This window comes from Bombina bombina, chromosome 5 (assembly GCF_027579735.1).
Source record: "Bombina bombina isolate aBomBom1 chromosome 5, aBomBom1.pri, whole genome shotgun sequence".
NCBI classification, from domain to species: Eukaryota; Metazoa; Chordata; class Amphibia; order Anura; family Bombinatoridae; genus Bombina; species Bombina bombina.
This window is the reverse complement of record NC_069503.1, coordinates 48960787-48982596: the sequence shown is the minus strand read 5'-3', so window position 1 is coordinate 48982596 and position 21810 is coordinate 48960787. Positions and strand designations below refer to the sequence as shown.

Below are 21810 nucleotides of genomic sequence, written 5' to 3'. Positions count from 1 at the left end.
ATCCCCTTATGTCTATGCATGCAAGCCAGTCGAAAATTAAGACTGAGAATCCCCAGACCCATTAAGAGTGGGATCCTCCAGCAATGCCAAAAACGTGCCTTACTAGAGCACGAAAGCATTCCAGTCTATAACGAAAGGCGCAACATACCACCACCGGAGGGCTGAACTGGACCAGGCGATCCCACGCCTGACGAGCCCCGGTTAACGGAACATGGACAATATCGTAAGCAGACTCCCGGGAGGTGTAGATGCGCCAGCGCCAAAGATATGGCCAATGCGGAACCGTGTCGTAACCTCCGGTGGGAACAGGCCACACTCCATAGAAGGATAAGTAGCGTTTGGGTTACCTGCATGAATAGTAAGAGTTGGTGGTAGGGAACTCGTCTCATGGGAAATAGAATCCCCAGAGGCGGATGGCTCAGTGGGCACCTGATTCCCCGATGCCGAGGAACAGAGCACTCGAAAACGGCATTCGGAACATAACTGATGGGCATGTATCACCCGGGCCAATTCATATTCTTCACAAGAAAGAGAGTCTGAATCAGAGACATCCATCTCTGAAAAATCAGAATCCTCCGTAACTGGGACACTGAATAAAAAATCTAAATGGCACCTTACACCTCCAATGGCTGGGGCACTCATCACCTCCCAAGAACCAAGCACCAGCAGACCAGGATTTCTCCATTGCCACACAGTCAGGAATGTGGAAATGGAGTCACAAGGTAAACCGTGCAGTCCATGCAAAAGTGTGCCTGACCGTAAAGGCCGCATCACTAGACATAGGCTGTTATGTTCCAAAATAGCCATGAGCCAAAGCAACATTACACAGTAGCAGACAGAATCACATAACAAACATGATTATAAACCCCCCTGTTCAATAACCCCCCTCAGGAGATATTAACCCTTGATTCCTAGATACAAAAAGGAGCCTCACTGAGACCCTATATTAAAGTTATCCCCAAAAGGTTGTAGCCCCTCTCGGATAAACAGTTGTACTTACAATATATCCATGATGAAAGTAAAATTAAACGATCTTATCGGAATCTACACCGTGGAACAGGAACATGGCCCTTCAAGTGTGACAGATAGTAGCGTCGCTTCTGCCATGGACTTGAGAGAAAAAAGCAGGCAGTGAAACTTGTCAACACTGATTGCTTGTGGAGCTGTTAATGAGTTGGGATAGTTTCGCAGAAAGACTCTCACTGCATCTCCGGACTCTAACCTTCACCCATTCTCTCACTAAGAGACTGAAAGGACTACTTAAAACTCCAGTCCCATGCCAAAGAGTACTACCCTCCATAAGAGACTATCAAAAACTTCTGACACTTCTCTGCCAACCTCCTGGGACGAAAGGCAAAGAATGACTGGGGGATGAGGGAAGTGAGGGAGGTATTTAAGCCTTTTGGCTGGGGTGTCTTTGCCTCCTCCTGGTGGCCAGGTTCTGAATTCCCAAAAGTAATGAATGCAGCTGTGGACTCTTTCTATTTATGAAGAAAAACACCCCAATATTAAAAAAAGCTCTATTCTAAAAATGAACTACTAATAGCCCTTAAAAGGGCCTTCTGTAGGGCATTGCCCTAAAGTGATCAGCTCTTGTACAAAAAAAAAAACATTAACCCCTCTAACATTACACCCCCAACCCCACAAAATAAAAAAATAAATAAAAAAAATACACTTAATATTGCACAGAAATTGAGAAACTCCGGTTTAAGGGATCGTTAGTTAAAAAAGCTTTAAAAATAAGCTTAGAGTTAAGAAAGTAACTTCATCTCTAGACAGAAGAGAGTCACAACTAATATTACTATATAAAATATATCACATACCCTACCTGTTAAATAAATGGTATGGTGGAACGGATTCTATATGAACCAAATGTGTGGGGGGGGATTTAAGTCACTATGGGGCCTATTTATTAATTTGCAAGCGGACATGACACAATGTCTATTCGGAGCTTGATAATTTGGCCCCTATATCTTTGAATGCCAAAAAAAATAATTTTGGCTTAAAATACAACATTGGCTGAGGAAAATCTGTAAGATGGAAATTAACCTTACAAATATAGATATAATATTTCTTTGCAATGGGCAGGGGTATGGGTCTAAGACTAGATGAATTAACTTTATTATAATTTTAGGACGCAATCTAATATTTAAAAGATGAAAGATGTCAAAGCACACAAAATCCCCCATTGTTTTAAATTAATGAAGTAACAATTAGCTATGGAACAATGCAATTTACGTAACTCTGGGGAAAACCAATAACAAGATTCTTAATTAAATGGGAATCTTATATTACTGCTCTATCTGAAATGGAAAAAAATCAAATCCTAAATCCTTTTAGGTCCTTAATAATGCTAGAACAATGTGAGAACCAAAATAATGAGAACTCTTAAGATTAAACCATAATGCATAAGGATTAAATAGATGCAGCAGGGATGAGATGGAGTTATGGGAATGAGAATGATGTAGTGTTATTGTTTTTTGTTGTTTTCAACAAAATGAGAAGTTCATAACAAGACTTATAGCTTCTAGGTATAAATTAAATGTATAATATTATAATGTAACTCGCACTGTTCATGTGTAGAAAATGTTAACCTGATGCTAATTTGCTTTATCGCCCTGCATAGCAAATGAACAGCTAGATTACGAGTTTTGCGTTATGTCTCATAACGCTGCTTTTTCACTACCGCTGCTATTACGAGTCTTGTAGGTATAGCTGTACCGCACACCTTTTTGTCCGTCACGCAACATAACTACCGCACCTTTCAAAAAGTCCTTTTTCAATGGGACTTCCATAGCGCCGGTATTACGAGTTTGCCTGTCCGACCAAAAAGTGAGAAGTACAGCCTATAACTACAAGATCTGTAACGCCACCTGAAAGTCAGTAGTTATGAGTTTTACGTTACAGAGCTGTACCATAAAACTCATAACTAAACTGCTACAAAGTACACTAACACCCATAAACTACCTATTAACCCCTAAACCGAGGCCCTCCCGCATCGCAAACACTAAAATAAAATTATTAACCCCTAATCTGCCACTCCGGACATCGCCGCCACTATAATAAACATATTAACCCCTAAACCGCCGTACTCCCGCATCGCAAACACTAGTTAAATATTATTAACCCCTAATCTGCTGCCCCCAATGTCATTGCCACCTACATACACTTATTAACCCCTAATCTGACGCCCCCAAAATCGCTGCCACCTAACTACACTTATTAACATGCTGCCCCCAATGTCTCCGCCACTATACTAAAGTTATTATCCCCTAAACCTAACCCTAAGTCTAACCCTAACCCTAACGCAACCCTAAGACCCACTAACTTTAACCTAATTAAATATATCCAAATAAAAAAGGAAATTTATGCTTACCTGATAAATATATTTCTTTTACGATATGACGAGTCCACGGATTTCATCCTTACTTGTGGGATTTATCCTCCTGCTAACAGGAAGTGGCAAAGAGCACCACAGCAGAGCTGTATATATAGCTCCTCCCTTCCCTCCCAATCCAGTCATTTGACCGAAGTTAGGAAGAGAAAGGAAAAGCCAAAGGTGCAGAGGTGACTGAAGTTTAATAAAAATAAGTATATACCTGTCTTAAAAATGACAGGGTGGGCCGTTGACTCGTCATATCGTAAAATAAATAAATTTAGCAGGTAAGCATAAATTTCCTTTTCTTTTACAACGATATGACGAGTCCACAGGAACCTAAACAGAAGGCACCACTGCTTGAAGAACCTTTCTCCCAAAACCAGCCTCAGTAGAGGCAAAAGTATCAAATTTGGAAAAAGTATGAAGAGACGACCAAGTCGCAGCCTTGCAAATCTGTTCAACAGAAGCATAGTTTTTAAATGCCCATGTGGAAGCCACAGCCCTAGTATAATGAGCCATAATTTTTTCAGGAGGCTGCTGTCCAGCAGTCTCATAAGCCAGATGGATGATACTCTTCAGCCAAAAAGAAAGAGAGGTAGCCATAGCTTTCTGACCCCTACGCTTTCCAGAAAAAACAATGAATAATGAAGATGATTGACGGAAATCCTTAGTCGCCGGCAAGTAAAACTTCAAGGCACGGACCACGTCCAAGTTATGTAACAGATGCTCCTTCTTAGAAGAAGGATTAGGACATAAAGAAGGTACAACAATTTCCTGATTAATATTCTTATTTGAAACAACCTTAGGAAGGAATCCAAGTTTGGTACGTAAAACCACCTTATCAGAATGAAAGACCAGATAAGGCGAATCACATTGTAACGCTGAAAGCTCAGAAACTCTACGAGCAGAAGAAATAGCAACCAAAAACAAAACCTTCCAAGATAACAATTTAATATCTATGGAATGCATGGGTTCAAACGGAACCCCTTGAAGAACACTAAGAATTAAATTCAAACTCCAGGGTGGAGCAATTGGTCTAAATACAGGCTTAATTCTGGATAGAGCCTGACAAAAAGACTGAACATCTGGAACGTCTGCCAAACGTTTGTGTAGCAAAATTGACAAAGCAGAAATTTGTCCTTTAAGGAACTTGCTGATAACCCTTTCTCCAATCCTTACTGGAGAAAAGACAGAATCCTGGGAATCCTAACTTTACTCCATGAGTAGCCCTTGGATTCACACCACAAAAGATATTTACACCATATCTTATGATAAATCTTTCTAGTGACAGGCTTACGTGTCTGGATCAAAGTATTGATGACCGAATCAGAGAATCCCCGCTTAGATAAAATCAAGCGTTCAATCTCCAAGCAGTCAGCTGCAGAAAAATTAGATTTGGATGTTGGAAAGGTCCTTGAGTGAGAAGGTCCTGTCTCAATGGAAGTTTCCACGGTGGAAACACATAAGCTAGGCTGAACGACCAAGGCACTGCCAAGGCATCTATCAGTTCGGCCTGAGGATCCCTCGACCTGGATCCGTATCTTGGAAGCTTGGCATTCTGACGAGATGCCATCAGATCCAATTCCGGTCTGCCCCATTGGAGAATCAGTGAGGCAAATACCTCTGGATGGAGTTCCCACTCCCCCGGATGAAAAGCCTGTCGGCTTAAAAAAATCTGCTTCCCAGTTGTCTACTCCTGGGACGTAGATTGCTGACAGATAACAAGAGTGGGCCTCCGCCCATCAAATTATCTTGGATACTTCTGTCATCGCTAAGGAACTCCTCATTCCCCCCTGATGATTGATGTAAGCCACAGTCGTGATGTTGTCCAACTGGAATCTGATGAATTTGGCAGAAGCCAACTGAGGCCATGCCTGAAGAGCATTGAATATGGCTCTCTATTCCAGAATATTGATTGTAAGTAGAGACTACACCTGAGTCCATGCACCCTGAGCCTTCAGGGAATTCCAGACTGCACCCCAGCCCAGTAGGCTGGCGTCCGTTGTCACTATCACCCATGAGGGTCTGCGGAAACACGTCCCCTGGGACAGATGATCCGGTGACAACCACCAAAGAAGAGAGAGTCTCTGGTCTCTTGATCCAGATTTATCTGAGGAGTTAAATTTGCATAGTCCCCATTCCACTGTCCAAGCATGCACAGTTGCAGTGGTCTGATATGAAAACGAGCAAACGGAATGATGTCCATTGCCGCCACCATCAATCCAATTACCTCCATACACTGAGCCACTGATGGCCGAGGATTGGACTGAAGGGCTTGGCATGTATCTAGAATTTTTGACTTTCTGACCTCCGTCAGAAATATTTTCATGTCTACAGAATCTATCAGAGTTCCCAAGAAGGGAACCTTTGTCCGTGAAATCAGTGAACTCTTTTCTAGGTTCACCTTCCATCCGTGAGTTCTCAGAAAGGACAACACTGTGTCTGTATGAGATTTCGTCAGATGAAACGTTGACGCCTGAATCAAAATATCATCTAGATAAGGCGCCACTGCTATGCCCTGTGGTCTGAGAACCACCAGAAGGGACCCTAGGACCTTCGTGAAGATCCTGGGTGCTGTGGCCAACCCATAGGGAAGAGCCACAAACTGAAAATGTTTGTCCAGGAAGGCGAACCTTAGGAACTGATGATGATCCTTGTGGATAGGAATATGAAGGTATGCATCCTTCAAATCCACGGTAGTCATATATTGACCCTCCTGGATCATTGGTAAAATTATTCTGATGGTCTCCATCTTGAAGGATGGAACTCTGAGAAACTTGTTTAGACTCTTGAGGTATAAAATAGGTCTGAACGTTCCCTCTTTTTTGGGAACCACGAAAAGATTTGAGTAAAATCCCTTTCCCTGTTCTAATCTTGGAACGGGACGAATTACTCCCACAGTAGAGAGGTCTTCTACACAACATAAGAACGCCTCTCTTTTTATCTGGTTTACAGACAACTGTGAAAGAAGAAATCTCCCTCTTGGGAGAAAATTTTTGAATTCCAATTGATACCCGTTGGTCACGATCTCCAGTGCCCAGGGGTCCTGAACATCTCTTACCCAAGCCTGGGTAAAGAAAGAAAGTCTGCCCTCTACCAGATCTGGACCTGGATCGGGGGCTGTCCCTTCATGCTGTCTTTGTAGCAGCAACGGTCTTCTTGGGTTGCTTACCCTTGTTCCAAGCCTGGTTGGGTCTCCAGACAGACTTGGCCTGAGTAGAATTCCCTTCCTGCTTTGTGGAGGAAGAGGAAACAGAGGGTACCCCTTTAAAGTTTCGAAAGGAACCGAAAATTATTTTGTTTACCCCTCATCTTAACAGACTTATCCTGAGGTAGAGTATGACCTTTACCTCCAGTAATGTCAGAAATGATTTCCTTCAACTCAGGCCCGAATAGGGTCTTACCCTTGAAAGGAAAAGTTAAAAGCTTTGATTTAGATGACACATCAGCAGATCACTATTTTAACCATAACGCTCTACGCGCTAAAATGTCAAATCCTGCGTTTTTCGCCGCCAACTTAGAAATTTGAAAGGCGGCATCTGTAATAAAAGAATTAGCTAGCTTTAGAGCCCTAATTCTTTCTAAAATGTCCTCTAAAGGGGTCTCAATCTTCAGAGACTCTTCTAGAGCATCAAACCAAAAAGCTGCTGCAGTAGTAAGTGGAACAATGCAAGCAGTCGGTTGTAAAAGGAAACCCTGATGAATAAATCATTTCTTCAGAAGACCCTCTAACTTCTTATCCATAGGGTCTTTGAAAGCCCAACTGTCCTCAATAGGAATAGTTGTACGCTTAGCCAGGGTAGATATAGCTCCCTCCACCTTAGGGACAGTCTGCCAAGAGTCCCAAATGGTGTCTGATATGGGATACATTTTCTTGAAATTAGGAGGAAGAGAGAACCGTATACACAGTCTGTCCCATTCCTTCTGTATAAGTTCCGAAATTATTTTAGGAACCGGAAAAACATCAGTGTAAGCAGGTACCTCTAGATATTTGTCCATCTTACACAATTTCTCTGGTGGAATTACAATAGGGTCACAATCATCCAGAGCGGCTAAAACCTCCCGAAGTAACAGGTGGAGGTGTTCAAGCTTAAATTTAAAAGACATGATGTCCGAATCTGTCTGAGGTAATATACTTCCTTGGTCTGAAAGTTCTCCCTCAGACAACAATTCCCTGACCCCCAACTCAGAGCCCTGTGAGGGTACATAGGAAATAGCCAACAAAGCATCAGAGGACTCAGTATTCACATTAATTCCTGTCCTACTACAATTACCCTGTAACACTAGTAACTTAGATAATACCTCTGTAAGGGTAGGTGACATAACTGCAGCCATATCCTGCAGAGTAAAAGAATTAGATGCATTTGAGGAACTTGGCGTCACTTGTATAAGCGTTAAAGGTTGTGACACTTGGGGAGAATTAGATGGCATGTCCTGATTCTCTTCAGACTGAGAATCATCCTTAGGCACACTTTCTTTACCTAAAATCCCCTTTCAGTACAAGAGGTACACAAAGTAAGAGGGGGTTCCACAATGGCTTCTAAACACATAGAACAATTATTTTCCTCAATGTCAGACATGTTGAACAGATTGGCAATAGCCACTATAGTCGAAAAACACCTCAGGTATTGAATCAAACAACTTTTAGCAAAATGTGTACTGCGCCTTTAAGAAAATAAAATGGCAACCCTTTTTCTCAAGCTGCCTAAAATGCTTAAAAAAAGTTACACAATTAAATATAATAACTCAATTGACCCAAAAATTATTGCACCCAATAAGTACAAGGAGAATTTACCCTTTAAGAGACAATTTAATAAAAAAATATATCTTAACAGAAAAAATTACCCCTGAACCTCGCCACAGTTCTGCTGTGGTGCCTACCTGCCCCCAGGGTACTGCAAAATGACTCGACAATGATCCGGTGAACGAACAGAAAAACAAGTTTAGACCCCACCGGAGCTAAAGTCTGCTGCCTTCTAGTCAGAGTAAACTGCGCGTCTAAGCACGAAAAATAGGCCCCGCCCATCATGGACGTCGTCCTCACAGTCTGTTTAACCGCATGAGAAGCGGTTTAAAAAATAAAGCGATGTGGTCCCCTGTACCTAACATCTCTTAACAATAATTTGCAGCCCTACTGACTTTGATTAAAATAAATAATGTCAAGCTGCCACTCCAGTGTCCAGCCCCAATACAGAGTCAAAGCAATATGTATTAAAACACAGGATTAATTAGTAACACCCTCAGTGATACAGGTCTACTGCTTACCCCTTACCTTGTAGGGAACAATGTCAGACTGTTCTGATATACCAAGTCTCCTCAGAAATAAAAGACTGAACATACTTCAATGCTGCTTGTAGCATGACACCGTTCTCTACACTGAAGATTTCTCATGTACTACCTTCAGAAGCTTTGTGGGAACCAAAATGGAACTTAGTTACATCTCCTAAGATCATCAACCTCAGGGCAGAAATCTTCTTCATTCTATATCTCCCTGAGGAAAATAGTACTCACCAGTACCATTTAAAACAAAAAAACTTCTTGATTGAAGAATCTAAAACTAACACCTCACTTTACCTTCTTCCTAGTACTAACACAGGCAAAGAGAATGACTGGATTGGGAGGGAAGGGAGGAGCTATATATACAGCTCTGCTGTGGTGCTCTTTGCCACTTCCTGGAGGAGGATAAATCCCACAAGTAAGGATGAAATCCGTGGACTCGTCATATCTTTGTAAAAGAAATTACAAATAATACCTAAATTATTCCTATTTAAAAATACATAAATACTTACCTGTAAAATAAAACCTAAGCTAGCTGCAATATAAGTTATATTGTATCTAGCTTATGTTTTATTTTTATATCACAGGCAAGTTTGTATTTATTTTAACTAGGTTGATTAGTTAGTAAATAGTTATTAACTATTTACTAACTAGCTAGTAAAAAATATATACAAATTTACCTGTGAAATAAAACCTAACCTGTCTTACAGTTAAACCTAACATTACACTAAAATTAAATAAATTACATTAATGAAATGCAATTAGCTAAATTACAAAAAAAAACCCACTAAGTTAAACAAAATAAAAAATAAATGATCAAATATTTAAACTAATTACACCTAATCTACTAGCCTTATCAAAATAAAAAAGCCCCCCCAAAATAATAAAACCTCTAGCCTACACTAAACTGCCAATAGCCCTTAAAATGGCCTTTTGCGGAGCATTGCCCCCAAAAAATCAGCTATTTTACCTGTAAAAAAATACAAACAACCCCCCAACAGTAAAACCCACCACCCACACATCCAACCCCCCAAATAAAATCCTACCTAAATAAAGCTAAGCTCCCCATTGCCCTGAAAATGGCATTTAGCTATTTTACATTGTCCAAAACCCTAAGCTAATAATAAAACCCACCTAATAAACCCTTAAAAAAACCTAACACTAACCCCTGAAGATCCACTTACAGTTTTGGGAGACTGGACATCCATCCTCATCCAGCCAGGAGAAGTCTTCATCCAAGAAGTCTTCATCCAAGAAGTCTTCATCCAAGTGGCAAGAAGCCATCCTCCAGGCGGGCAGAAGTCTTCATCCAGACGGCATCTTCTATCTTCATCCTTCTGACACGGAGCGGCTCCAACTTCAAGACATCCGGCGAGGAGCATCCTCTTCATACAGTCCCAGCCGTACACTGAAGGTTCCCTTTAAGGGACCTCATCCAAGATGGCGTCCCTTGAATTCAGATTGGCTGATAGAATTCTATCAGCCAATAGGAATTAAAGGGTAAAAAATCCTATTGGCTAATGCAATCAGCCAATAGGATTGAGCTTGCATTATATTGGCTAATTGGAATAGCCAATAGAATGTGAGCTTGGGTCAACCAATAGAATTGAAGCTCAATCAGCCAATAGGATTTTTTACCCTTTAATTCCTATTGACTAATAGAATTCTATCAGCCAATCAGAATTCAAGGGACGCCATCTTGGATGACGTCCCTTAAAGGGAACCTTCAGTGTACGGCTGGGACCGTATGAAGAGGATGCTCCGCGCTGGATGTGGGTTTCATTATTTTGGGGGTGCTTTTTTATTTTGATAGGGCTATTAGATTAGGTGTAATTGGTTTAAATATTTGATCATTTCTTTTTTATTTTGTGTAACTTAGTGTTTGTTTGTTTTTGTAATTTAGTTAATTGTATTTCATTAAATGTAATTTATTTTATTTTAGTCTAATGTTAGGTTTAACTGTAAGACAGGTTAGGTTTTTTTAGATAGGATTTTATTTGGGGGGTTGGTTGTGTGGGTGGTGGGTTTTACTGTTGGGGGGTTGTTTGTATTTTTTTTTTTACAGGTAAAAGAGCAGGATTGGTGAGGTAATAGCTATGCCTTCAATAAATTGGAAAAGGGGGGTGGCTTGTATTTTTAATAAAAATCTAGATTACCGAGTGATATCACAAGAGAAGGATACAGAGGGAAGATATCTGATTTTAGAAATAGAGATAAACTAATCACGTTATACATTTTGTAATCTATATGCACCAAATGAATGCCAACCAGAATTTTGGGATAGACTATTTGCTAAATTGATCAATTTGATAGATTCACGATTCATTATTGGAGGGGACTTTAATAGTGTATTTATTCCTCAATTGGATAGACTGAAAACAAACAGGTCAGGCCGATCTAAAAAGGAAGCAAAAATATTATCTAATTTTGTTAAAGGCCTTAAATTAAAACACATATGGCGAATACAAAACCCCGATATAAGACTTTTTACATGTGAATCCAAATAGCACCATACACTCTCAAGAATACATGTTTTTAGTGAGTGAAGGGTTGTTACGCCTAGAAATTAACACAGATATTCATGATATAATCTTATCAGATCATGTGATATCTATCCAGCTGGGGAATAAATAGGGAGATCAGGGTGGTAAGTTTTCCCCCCTCATTTTTGATGTCTAATATCGATTTTAAAAATTGTTTCACTCAAAAATGGAGGGACTATGTCTCTTTTAATAAAGAATATCTGGCGAAAATATACATTTTTTGGGAAGCAGCGAAGGCCTACCTTAGAGGGGAAATAAAAGCTTACATGGTAAAAGGAAGAGAAAGTTTAGAAATAGGGAATTGCAATTGGCAAGCCACCTGAAAAATAAATATACAAGATATATAGAAAATCCAAATAGAGAGAATTGGAATAACTATCAAAAAGCTAAAACTGAGAGAGAGATTTTCTTCGACCAGCACAAGACGCAATTTAAAAAGAAAGCAGTGTTTGGAAGGTTTTCCCCAAAAACTGCTAAAATGCTAGCCAACTGTTCTAGAGGCATGAAAAAGAATAATTATATTGGGACAATTGTATATGAGGGAAATCAATATACCTCTCTAAAGGAGATTAATAGACTATTCTCCGAATTCTTTCAAGAAATATATTCAACTACAGAAGTTAATAAACAGGCAAAAGAAAACTTTTGGGACAATCTCAAACTACAAAAAATATCTGCAGAACAATTATTGTTAATAAATCAAGAGATTACGGTAGAAGAAACTTTGCAGGCAATTAATGAAATAGCTATGGGTGAAGCATCAGGCCCTGACCAACTACCAGCCGAATTTTATAAGATTCTTGCACACTCGGTTGCCCATAAGCTAACTAAACTATTCAATCTGTATTTTGTAGCTTAATACAAACCTTCTAGAAACTTCACAGCTTCAAATATCACACTTATACTCAAGAAAGATAAAGATCCAAATTTAATGGATTCATATAGACCTATTTCACTATTAAATAATGCCTACAAAATATTAGCAAGTATAATAGCTAAGCGTTTAATAGGCATCATAGGAGATATTATACATCCAAATCAAACAGGCTTTATGCCCGGTAGAACAGCTCAAAAAAATATAAGCATGGCAATGACATTAATTGAATATGTAGCGGTGATGCACAAGACTGAGTCTAAACCAAAAAAAGATTTTGCATTATTAACTGTGGACACCGAAAAGGCTTTTGACTCCGTCTTGTGGGATCATTTGTTTACAGCAGTAAAAAAGTTTGGCCTCCCAGGACATTTTTTTAACTTTATACTTTTAATATATCAGAATCCTGTTTCTTTCCTTAGTACAAATAATAATCTCTCACCAGCTACAACCCTACAGAAAGGAACAAGACAAGGGTGTCCACTTTCCCCACTCCTATTTAACATTGCCCTAGAACCCCTAGCGGTAAAATGCTGTGATAGACTAGAAGGCATAGATTTAGGCAATCATAACTCCATACTGTCATTATATGCAGATATTTTATTTTATATAAAGAACTCTAAAAAGAATATCCCAATACTTCTGAATATTATAGATGAGTTTAGCAGGTTTGCTGGATATAAGATCAACCTTGCCAAATCAGAGATACTGTGGGTAATTAAAAATAAGGACAATCTCATATTAAATCCCTTTAAACTAACTGAAAGAAATATCAAATATCTGGGAATTACTATCTCTAAAAAGCAGAAGAATGGTATAATAGCAACTATATACCTATATGGCATAAATGTTTTGCTGACTTGCAAAGATGGAGTAAACTACCATTAACATTATCAGCAAAAATAGCATTAATTAAAATGAGACTACTTCCAAAGATTTTATTTTTACTACAGAATACCCCGCTGTTCCTTAAAAAATTGGATATCCAAAAATGTAATGCCAATTACTCTTGATTTCTTTGGGGTTCGTTAAAACCACGAATATCCATATTAAGATCAATGCATGCTAAGGATAAGAGTGGTTTTGCCTTTCCTAATATTAAGAACTATAATCTGGCATGTCTGGCTAAAATCGCTATGGATTGGTTAACGGAAGCCAAACCATGTTACAAATTATAAAATTGAAGAAGCCATAATTGCTCCATATTCCCTTAAAGCTATATTACACACAAGCTGCCCTAAAAATCTCAGAAATTTTACTGTAAAATATACTATCTATAATGTTATATTAGCATTTCTAAATATCTACCTATTAGAGGAAACCCTGACTTTGAATCTGGGAACACGTTTTCGGTCTTTAGAGCATGGTCCACCAATAATCTTACTTATACAGCTATTAGACCCAGTAACTAACCATATTAGAACATTTGAGACACTGTCTAAAGAATACAACTTGGACAAGAGATCATTTTTTGCCTATCTACAAATTAGACACTACATATCTAATCAGAAATTTAATGAAGAAAATGCATGGATGCTGGGTCCGCTTGATACAATTATAGTTAGATGTCATACAGGTAATCATTAATTAACATATATTTATAGAGTTTTAGCCTTTAGAGAGGCAGATAGTAGAGTAGAGAAGCTCTATATGTCATGGAAGCGAGACATTCCAGGAATTAACCTTGATTTCTTCCAAAAAAGCTTCAGCAGGTTCATGCAATATTCATTTAATATAGCGATAATAGAAGCACACTATAAATTGCTCAATAGAGCTTATCTTACACCTAAGAGAATTGGAAAATGGAATACCCAGGATATGGGTTGCTAAGATGTAGCTTTCCATCGGCGGATTTATTCCATATGTTTTATGCCTGTCCGAAAATCCAAAAACTATGGAAGCAAATAGAATATTGGTTAAATATATTTCTCCCGTTTAGAATAATTCTTGAAAGCATACATATTTTCTTTTTATTTCTAGAGGATAAGGCACAAAATAAATCATTGATTATTACAGCAATATTATTAACCAGATAGATGATATTAAGAGCCTGGAAAGATAAGCAGGCCCCTAGTATTGCCTCCTTTGTCCATAATATAAGATATCAAATGGTATTGGATCAGCATGATCCTCTGATCTTTGAAGAGAACAAGTTAAAAAGGTTTATGACAAAATGGGACAAAGTAATTCTTGACCAACCAAGGGAGGCTCAATTACAGCTCTTAGGCCACTTTTGTAAGTCACCAATGTTCTTGAAACTGATATTAACAGACAAATATCCTGCATTTTGGAGGTGACATCTATATTAAGGGGAGAGGAGGAGGGAAGGGGGGAAATGTCCCTTTTTTTCCCCTTTCTTTATGTTTATTTTGTTCTTATAAAAGACAATGTGTGGTTAGAAACTTTACAGAAATGTGAAAAATCACTTGATTTGGCTTTGAGCGGATAATTGAAATAATCTTTCTTTACTTGCGCAATTATTTTTTTCTTTCTCCCAGAATTAGTTATCAAGCTTATTCTACAGATGTAAAAAGAACAACTGTATTGACTATTTATAATTGTTTTTTGTGTTATTATTTTCTTGAGAGCTAGTTATTGAGCTTATTATACAGACGTGAAAAGAATAACTGTATTGACAATTGGAATGTATATTTAAAAGTTATAAGTGGGTTTTTCTTGCTTTCAAATTTATGGTTAAACATTTTCAAATGTTGATCTGTTATAGCACATATGATGAATGTATTACTTTAAACTTTTCTGTATTTGCATGAAACTGAATAAAAAGAATATATTAAAAGGTTTAACTGTAAGACAGGTTAGGTTTTATTGCACAGGTAAAATTGTATTTATTTTTACTAGGTAGTTAGTAAATAGTTAATAACTATTTACTAACTAATCAACCTAGTTAAAATAAATACAAACTTACCTGTGAAGCTTAGGTTTTATTTTACAGGTAAGTATTTAGTTTTAAATAGGAATAATTTAGGTATTAATTGTAATTTTTATTTGGAATTATTTTAATTAGGTTAAAGTTAGTGGTTGTTAGGGTTACGTTAGGATTAGACTTAGGGTTGAGTTTAGGGGTTAATAACTTTAGTATAGTGGCGGCGACGACATTGGGGGTGGCAAATTAGGGGTTAATAAATTTATGTAGGTATAAAAAGAGAAAAGCTTACCACCCAAGAAGCAGCCTCTTTTTGCTCAACATGTGCCTTTCACAGAGAAGAACTTTTCTGAATCATATCAGTCTGATCCTGACTTCACAGTGCAGTCCAGCCCCAAAATACCAGGCAATCCCTCTCTGATCAAGAGAAACAGCAAAACCCCAGACGTACGTTTCGGCCTATTGATGGGGCCTCGTCAGTGAGGTGCAGCCATATCCCTCTAGGCACATTGAGCAACGGGTGCTTAGCTCTCTTGGTATCTTTTGTTAAAGAGTAATCCTAGGTGAACTCAGGAGCGTGCACAAATCTTCAGACAGCAGAGTTTGCAAGAACATTTATAGCAATGTTATACATAGTTACAAATACTCTGCTGAAAAGAGTGGTAAATACATAGGCACGCCCCTAATTTCATATAATATCAGCCTCCTAGGTTTACTCTTTAACAAAGGATACCAAAAGAACAGAGCAAATTAGATAATAGAAGTGCATAAGAAAGGTAGGTAAAATTGCTGCTCTATCTGAATTATCAGTGTTTAATCTTTAACTCAGATTTTGGCTTCTATATTTGATGATGTATTTCTAAATTATTCTGTGATATTGTGTTTTTAATTATACAAAAAAACACAAAATTCTGGTCTGGATTCCAATCAATTTTATTTGCATGAAAAAACATTGTATATCATTATATAGTAAAAATCAGCATTACATGATATATGCACACAATGGTATAAATATACCTAACACTTGTGCTCTTAATACAAAGGGATTTATCAGACATATAATGTTCCCTTTATATATACAGTATGTGCTATTATCAGTTCTTGTGGCTCCTAACATGAAAACATCTAACAGATATAATATCAAGTTACAGAACATGACACACATATTACATACCCAGTATACATGTAGGTTATAGTAGCCATTTAAATTAAACTGATTATGATCACGTATGTACCGGTTACTGATATTGTATCTCATGAAATAAAATCAGTTTCCCCTCAGTAATTCCTCTGGTATATAACATGTACAATGCTAAACATCTATTGCTATAAGAAAAGGTTTATCCACATGATGTGCACATTAAATATATCTCCTAGATCTCAATCATTTGAGACTGATGTTCTTGTTTATATAATTCTCTAACACTCTATTCATATAAAGACTCCTTTATGCTGTAACTGTGATTATTTCCTCCCCTATGTAAAACAAACGTACAACTCCTAACACTGGCATATTAATAAACAACACTGGGGGTGCTTTGGTGGTAAATGGTTGTGTAAACTGGTCAGTATGAGGAAAGATCTGTATATTCCTGTGTGCTGTTTGGATTCTATCACATTGATATAAGAGAAACTGAGGTGCACATATATAGAGGAACAAAGGACAGCAGGAGAGTACTTCCAATCTGGGGCTTTTATACTATGGGATTTAGGAAGTATTATTTACAATAGGATCCTTTTTCTTGCTTCTATTTATAGAGTTTGCCCTCTTTAGGATAATTATAAAAAGGTTTGTACACTGTGTATATAACGTTTATTTGTGTCTTAATATTTGGTGTTTTGCGATACCTGACTTCAATAAAAACCTTATTTCCACTTTCTAAACATTTGAAGGGTTTCTTCCCTTGTGAATCCTTTCATGACTTTTCAGATGATGCATTCGTGTAAAACTTTTTCCGCATTCTGTACATGTGAACGGCTTTTCCCCTGTGTGAATTCTTTCATGAGTTTTCAGATGACTCTTTTCTTTAAAACATTTCCCACACTCTGTACATGTGAAAGGCTTTTCTCCTGTGTGAATCCTTTCATGCTTTTTCAGACTATCCATATATTTAAAACTTTTTCCACACTCTGTGCATGTGAAAGGCTTTTCCCCTGTGTGAATCCTTTCATGTTTTTTAAGATGACACTTTTCTGTAAAACATTTCCCACACTCTGTACATGTGAAAGGCTTTTCTCCTGTGTGAATCCTTTCATGACTTTTCAGATGACTATTTTCTTTAAATCCTTTTCCACACTCTGTACATGTGAAAGGCTTTTCTCCTGTGTGAATCCTTTCATGATATTTCAGATTCCTCCTTTTTGTAAAACATTTTCCACACTCTGTACATGTGAAAGGCTTTTCTCCTGTGTGATTCCTTTCATGAGTTTTCAGACAATGCATTCGTCTAAAACGTTTTCCACACTCTGTACATGTGAAAGGCTTTTCCCCTCTGTGAATCCTTTCATGATATTTCAGACTATTTATATGTGTAAAACGTTTTCCACACTCTGTACATGTGAAAGGTTTTTCTCCCGTGTGAATCCTTTCATGACTTTTCAGACTACTCTTTTCTGTAAAACATTCTCCACACTCTGTACATGTGAAAGGTTTTTCTCCTGTGTGAATCCTTTCATGACTTTTCAGTCTACTCTTTTCTGTAAAACATTTTCCACACTCTGTACATGTGAAAGGCTTTTCCCCTGTGTGAATCATTTCATGAGTTTTCAGCTCACTCTTTTCTGTAAAACGTTTCCCACACTCTGTACATGTGAAAGGCTTTTCTCCTGTGTGACTCCTTTCATGACTTTTCAGACTACTCTTTATTTTAAAACATTTTCCACACTCTGTACATGTGAAAGGCTTTTCTCCTGTGTGACTCCTTTCATGCCTTTTCAGAATACTCTTGTTTGTAAAAAGTTTTCCACACTCTGTACATGGGAAAGGTTTTCCTCCTGTGTGAATCATTTTATGAGTTTTCAGATTACCCATTTGTGTAAAACTTTTTCCGCACTCTGAACATGTGAATGGCTTTTCTCCTGTGTGACTCCTTTTATGAGTTTTCAGATGATCCATTCGTGTAAAACATTTGCTGCACTCAGTACATGTGTATGGTTTCTCACCTGTGTGAATTTTGTAGTGTTCTAGTAGATGAGACTTCCTCCTAAAGCTTTTCTCACATTCTGTACATTTTAAAGGTTTCTCCTTTGTATGAATCATTTGGTTAGACTGTAGACTTTTCCCTTCTTTAATATGTTTTGAAAATTCAGTAAATGTGTGTGGTTTATCTTCTGGCATAATAATTTCACTAGATAACTCATAAATGTTGTCTTCTTGTTTGATGACTAAATTACTCTCTGTACATAATGATTGCTTCCCAGTTCCTGCCAATTCACCATCTTCTTTAAATATCTGCTGTGATAGCCCCAATGTTTGTGAATAGTCATTGCTGTCTAAGATTATTGGAGTTTGCGGTATTCTAATACTTCCTGTAGTGAAGGATATATATGAACTATTGATGTGTTTGTCTACATAAAAAGAAATAAGAATGTTTATTAATTTATAATATAATCCATCTCAATAAAAAAAACATTTTTTTATACTCAAAAATGTCTTCTGTTTTGTATTTTCAATTTATTTACCTGTAAAACACAAATTAAAAAAGCATGACATAGAATGTAAACATTGCTACATCATAGTAAACTAAATTACTGATTACTGATAAAAACAAGTTATAGGGCCGCATTAAACAAGGTGCGTGTGGATAATGCCCTCATCCAGGGAACATGTACATCTGTATCCTGGGCAAGAGAGGTGGCATCCACCATCCTCATTTAACATTGCACAAGCAAATGCACATACAGTGCTTCCTGGCTTATGTTCAACCAAATAGGTGAGAACATGATGTCTTAATCATCACAGACTAATAATCAGTGTGAGATGTTTTGAGAGTGTAAGAATCAGTGACCTTATGATAATATCGGCTGTAGTTGTTATATTTATATAAACAGCCAAAAACTTTGTTAGTTTCATAATACTCACTGTAAAATTAAGCCCACAAATCAGTGGTGGTTCTGGGGTGGGGAACACTGGGTGAGTTATGGGTGTTCCATGAGCGAGGTCAAGGCAGGGAAAGATGGAGTTGCCGGTGTTCTGAGTAATGAACCATGTCAGGGGGTGAGGTTAGGCAGTTGTTGGACATGGTCTGTCTAAAAGGACAGTGGGGGGAGTAGCATTTTTTACCGTCCTCCTCAGCCCAATTGGGGTTGCTCCTTCTTTATAACGTCACTGACACAAATGTTCTTATAAGATGCAGATATAAATATAATAGTTTTATTTTTTTAATGAACGATCTATTAAATTACCAGTAATTCAAGTCAGCATAATATCTATTTAACTCACCTAACACATATGAGTTCATGCTGATAACAAGCGCCAATGTCTGTGCTCAGGAAGAAGGTTCACTTACTCACTCCAGTTACATCAATACCTGATATCTCTCAGTGCTCTGGCTGTGTCTGTAAAAAGTATATTAAATGGTTTAGACAGATAATAATAAATAATGGTTCTGATTAACTGTACGTATGGTTTAATTAAAGGCACACATAACAATTCATGTGATACAGATCAGCTATTTAGGTTATTACATATGTGCTATGCATTCAGTACAAGCATTTAGTACAGTTAGCTTTTTGGGTGTTATAATTGTCACTTAAATATGAATCTCTTCAGATCTATACAACATAATGGTAGAAAATCTATTTAATTGTGGCCATATCACAACTTTACAAATATATTATAATCTTTGTTTTCTATTATTTATATGAAACAATATTTTCTCCTGAAAGAAATTTTAAATAACAGCTGTTTAAATATAAGTTAAATTGGATACTGCAGTATTGGTATTGTACTTCCTATTAATTCTCACTGTCAGACATTTTGTCATGTGCTCCACCCCCAGTCCTTTAACTTCTCTTGGTCAATACTGAGTTTACTTAAATCACACTGCAATGGTGTGTGGGAGAGATAGGCACTAAAATGACCATTTCAATTGTTTTCTTGGAAAGAGCTAAGAAAATAAAGAATTTGTGTTTACATAGAGTGATAATATAATGAGATGTTCTTTTGGCAAATTCAGTCTATTTAAAAGGAACATAAAATATAGAATTACAAAATAACAGATGCATAATAAAAATACAATGCAATAAACTTACTATGAATTTAAAAAGAGCAGTAGATTGTTTTCTGATAAATGTAGTTCTGCACCTGTACCATGTGACAGCTATCAGCCAATAACAGACTCCTGTACCATGTGACAGCTATCAGCCAATAACAGACTCATATGTTTATATAATGTGATCTCCTGCATATGCTAAGTAGGAGTCGGAGCCTCAGGTCATTAAAAGGCTGTGTACAATTTAATAATGAAAATAAATTACAAACAGCAAACAGTTATTTTACATAAAAATAAAGCTAAAGGTGAAATTTCCCATACACTTTATACTATTTTATACACCAGTAAAACAAGTCATTAGAAACACATTAAAGGGGAAGCAAAGTCAAAATTAAACTTTTATGATTAGAATTTCCTTCTATTATCAAATCTGCTTTAGTCCCTTGGGGACCTTTGTGACAAAGCATATAATGCCCTATGGTGCGCTAGCTGCTGATTAGTGACACATACAAGCCTCTTGTCATTGGCTCATCTTATGTGTTCAGCTAGCTCCCAGTAGTGCATTGCTGCTGCTTTGATAAAGGATATCTAAAGAATGAAGCAAATATCAGTTGGAAAGTTGTTGAAAATGATATGTTCTATTTAAATGATGAAAAACATTTGGGGTTTCTTGTTATTTTAAGGGAAAAACAAATTTACAGGACACTGTCCCTTTAAGTCTGTGATCATGTGACAAACAGCAGCAGCTGAAGGTGCAGAATACACTTACTAAGGTCTTTACTAACAACAAGAATCAGTCACAGATCAGTGGGATAAACGTTCTGATGATAAACAGGTGCAGCTAATAGAAATAAGAAATGTATTATAAAATAACCTCATTAGAAATAAAATAATATGCAGATCACAAGATATTTATCATTAGATCAGTATATGTGATGAGACTGATACAACAGGGCCATAAGCTGAGTGATATTTATTACTGGAGCAAATAGCAGCTTCAGACTAATATTAAATGAAAATGGATTATCTGGGCTCTATGCTTAGTTATAAACCTATAGGGAGATACAGGATTCTAATTGGCTGATACTTAAGAATCTATTGCCCATTGGATAACAGGAACAAACCCCAGAAATGTATTATTGGACACAGTTCCTCAAGCATCAAAATATGGTTTGGTTCTGCTACAAACATTCATTTTACAACCTGCTGTAAATCATTATCTATTAAATTAGCCTTTTTAATGAAATAACTAAGCATCAAATTAATTAACACAGCATGAAAAATATAGAAAACATATTAAAAAAGTACAATTGAGGGGGCGGAGCCGGCTGCCGAGTAAGATGGCTGCACTCTGAGTGAGCTCTAAAAGCCCTGTCTGACTCAAAGGTCAAAATCTCCCTCATTTGGGCACCAAATCACACCAAACTTCTTGGGGTAGCTACCCGCGTGCTCCGGAACCTGCTCAATAACGGATCTCTCACGGAACCATGTGAAATGGTCTGAGGCCTACCGGACATTGCACAGCTTCACCTACACTGGAGCCCAGATGGTATACAGCACTAGAGCAGTTCTCCTGCCCTCATGAGACTGTAAAACACAGGAAAACCGCAGGAGAAGTGGAGGATGAGAACCTAACTGAA

General features: G+C 37.5%; 1 protein-coding gene across 1 annotated transcript in view; it reads right to left on the bottom strand.

Annotated features, from left to right (window-relative positions):
• Positions 1–21008, bottom strand: part of LOC128661287 (uncharacterized) — a 264716-nt gene extending 243708 nt beyond the window's left edge. The window contains exons 1-3 of the mRNA XM_053715559.1: positions 20940–21008; positions 19399–19514; positions 16839–18524 (exon numbers count right to left, since the gene is read on the bottom strand). Of these exons, the coding sequence (XP_053571534.1) occupies positions 16839–18524; positions 19399–19417 (1705 nt within the window). The 5' untranslated portion in view covers positions 19418–19514; positions 20940–21008. The remainder of the gene's footprint in view (positions 1–16838; positions 18525–19398; positions 19515–20939) is intronic.
• Between the last annotated feature and the right edge of the window lie 802 nt (positions 21009–21810).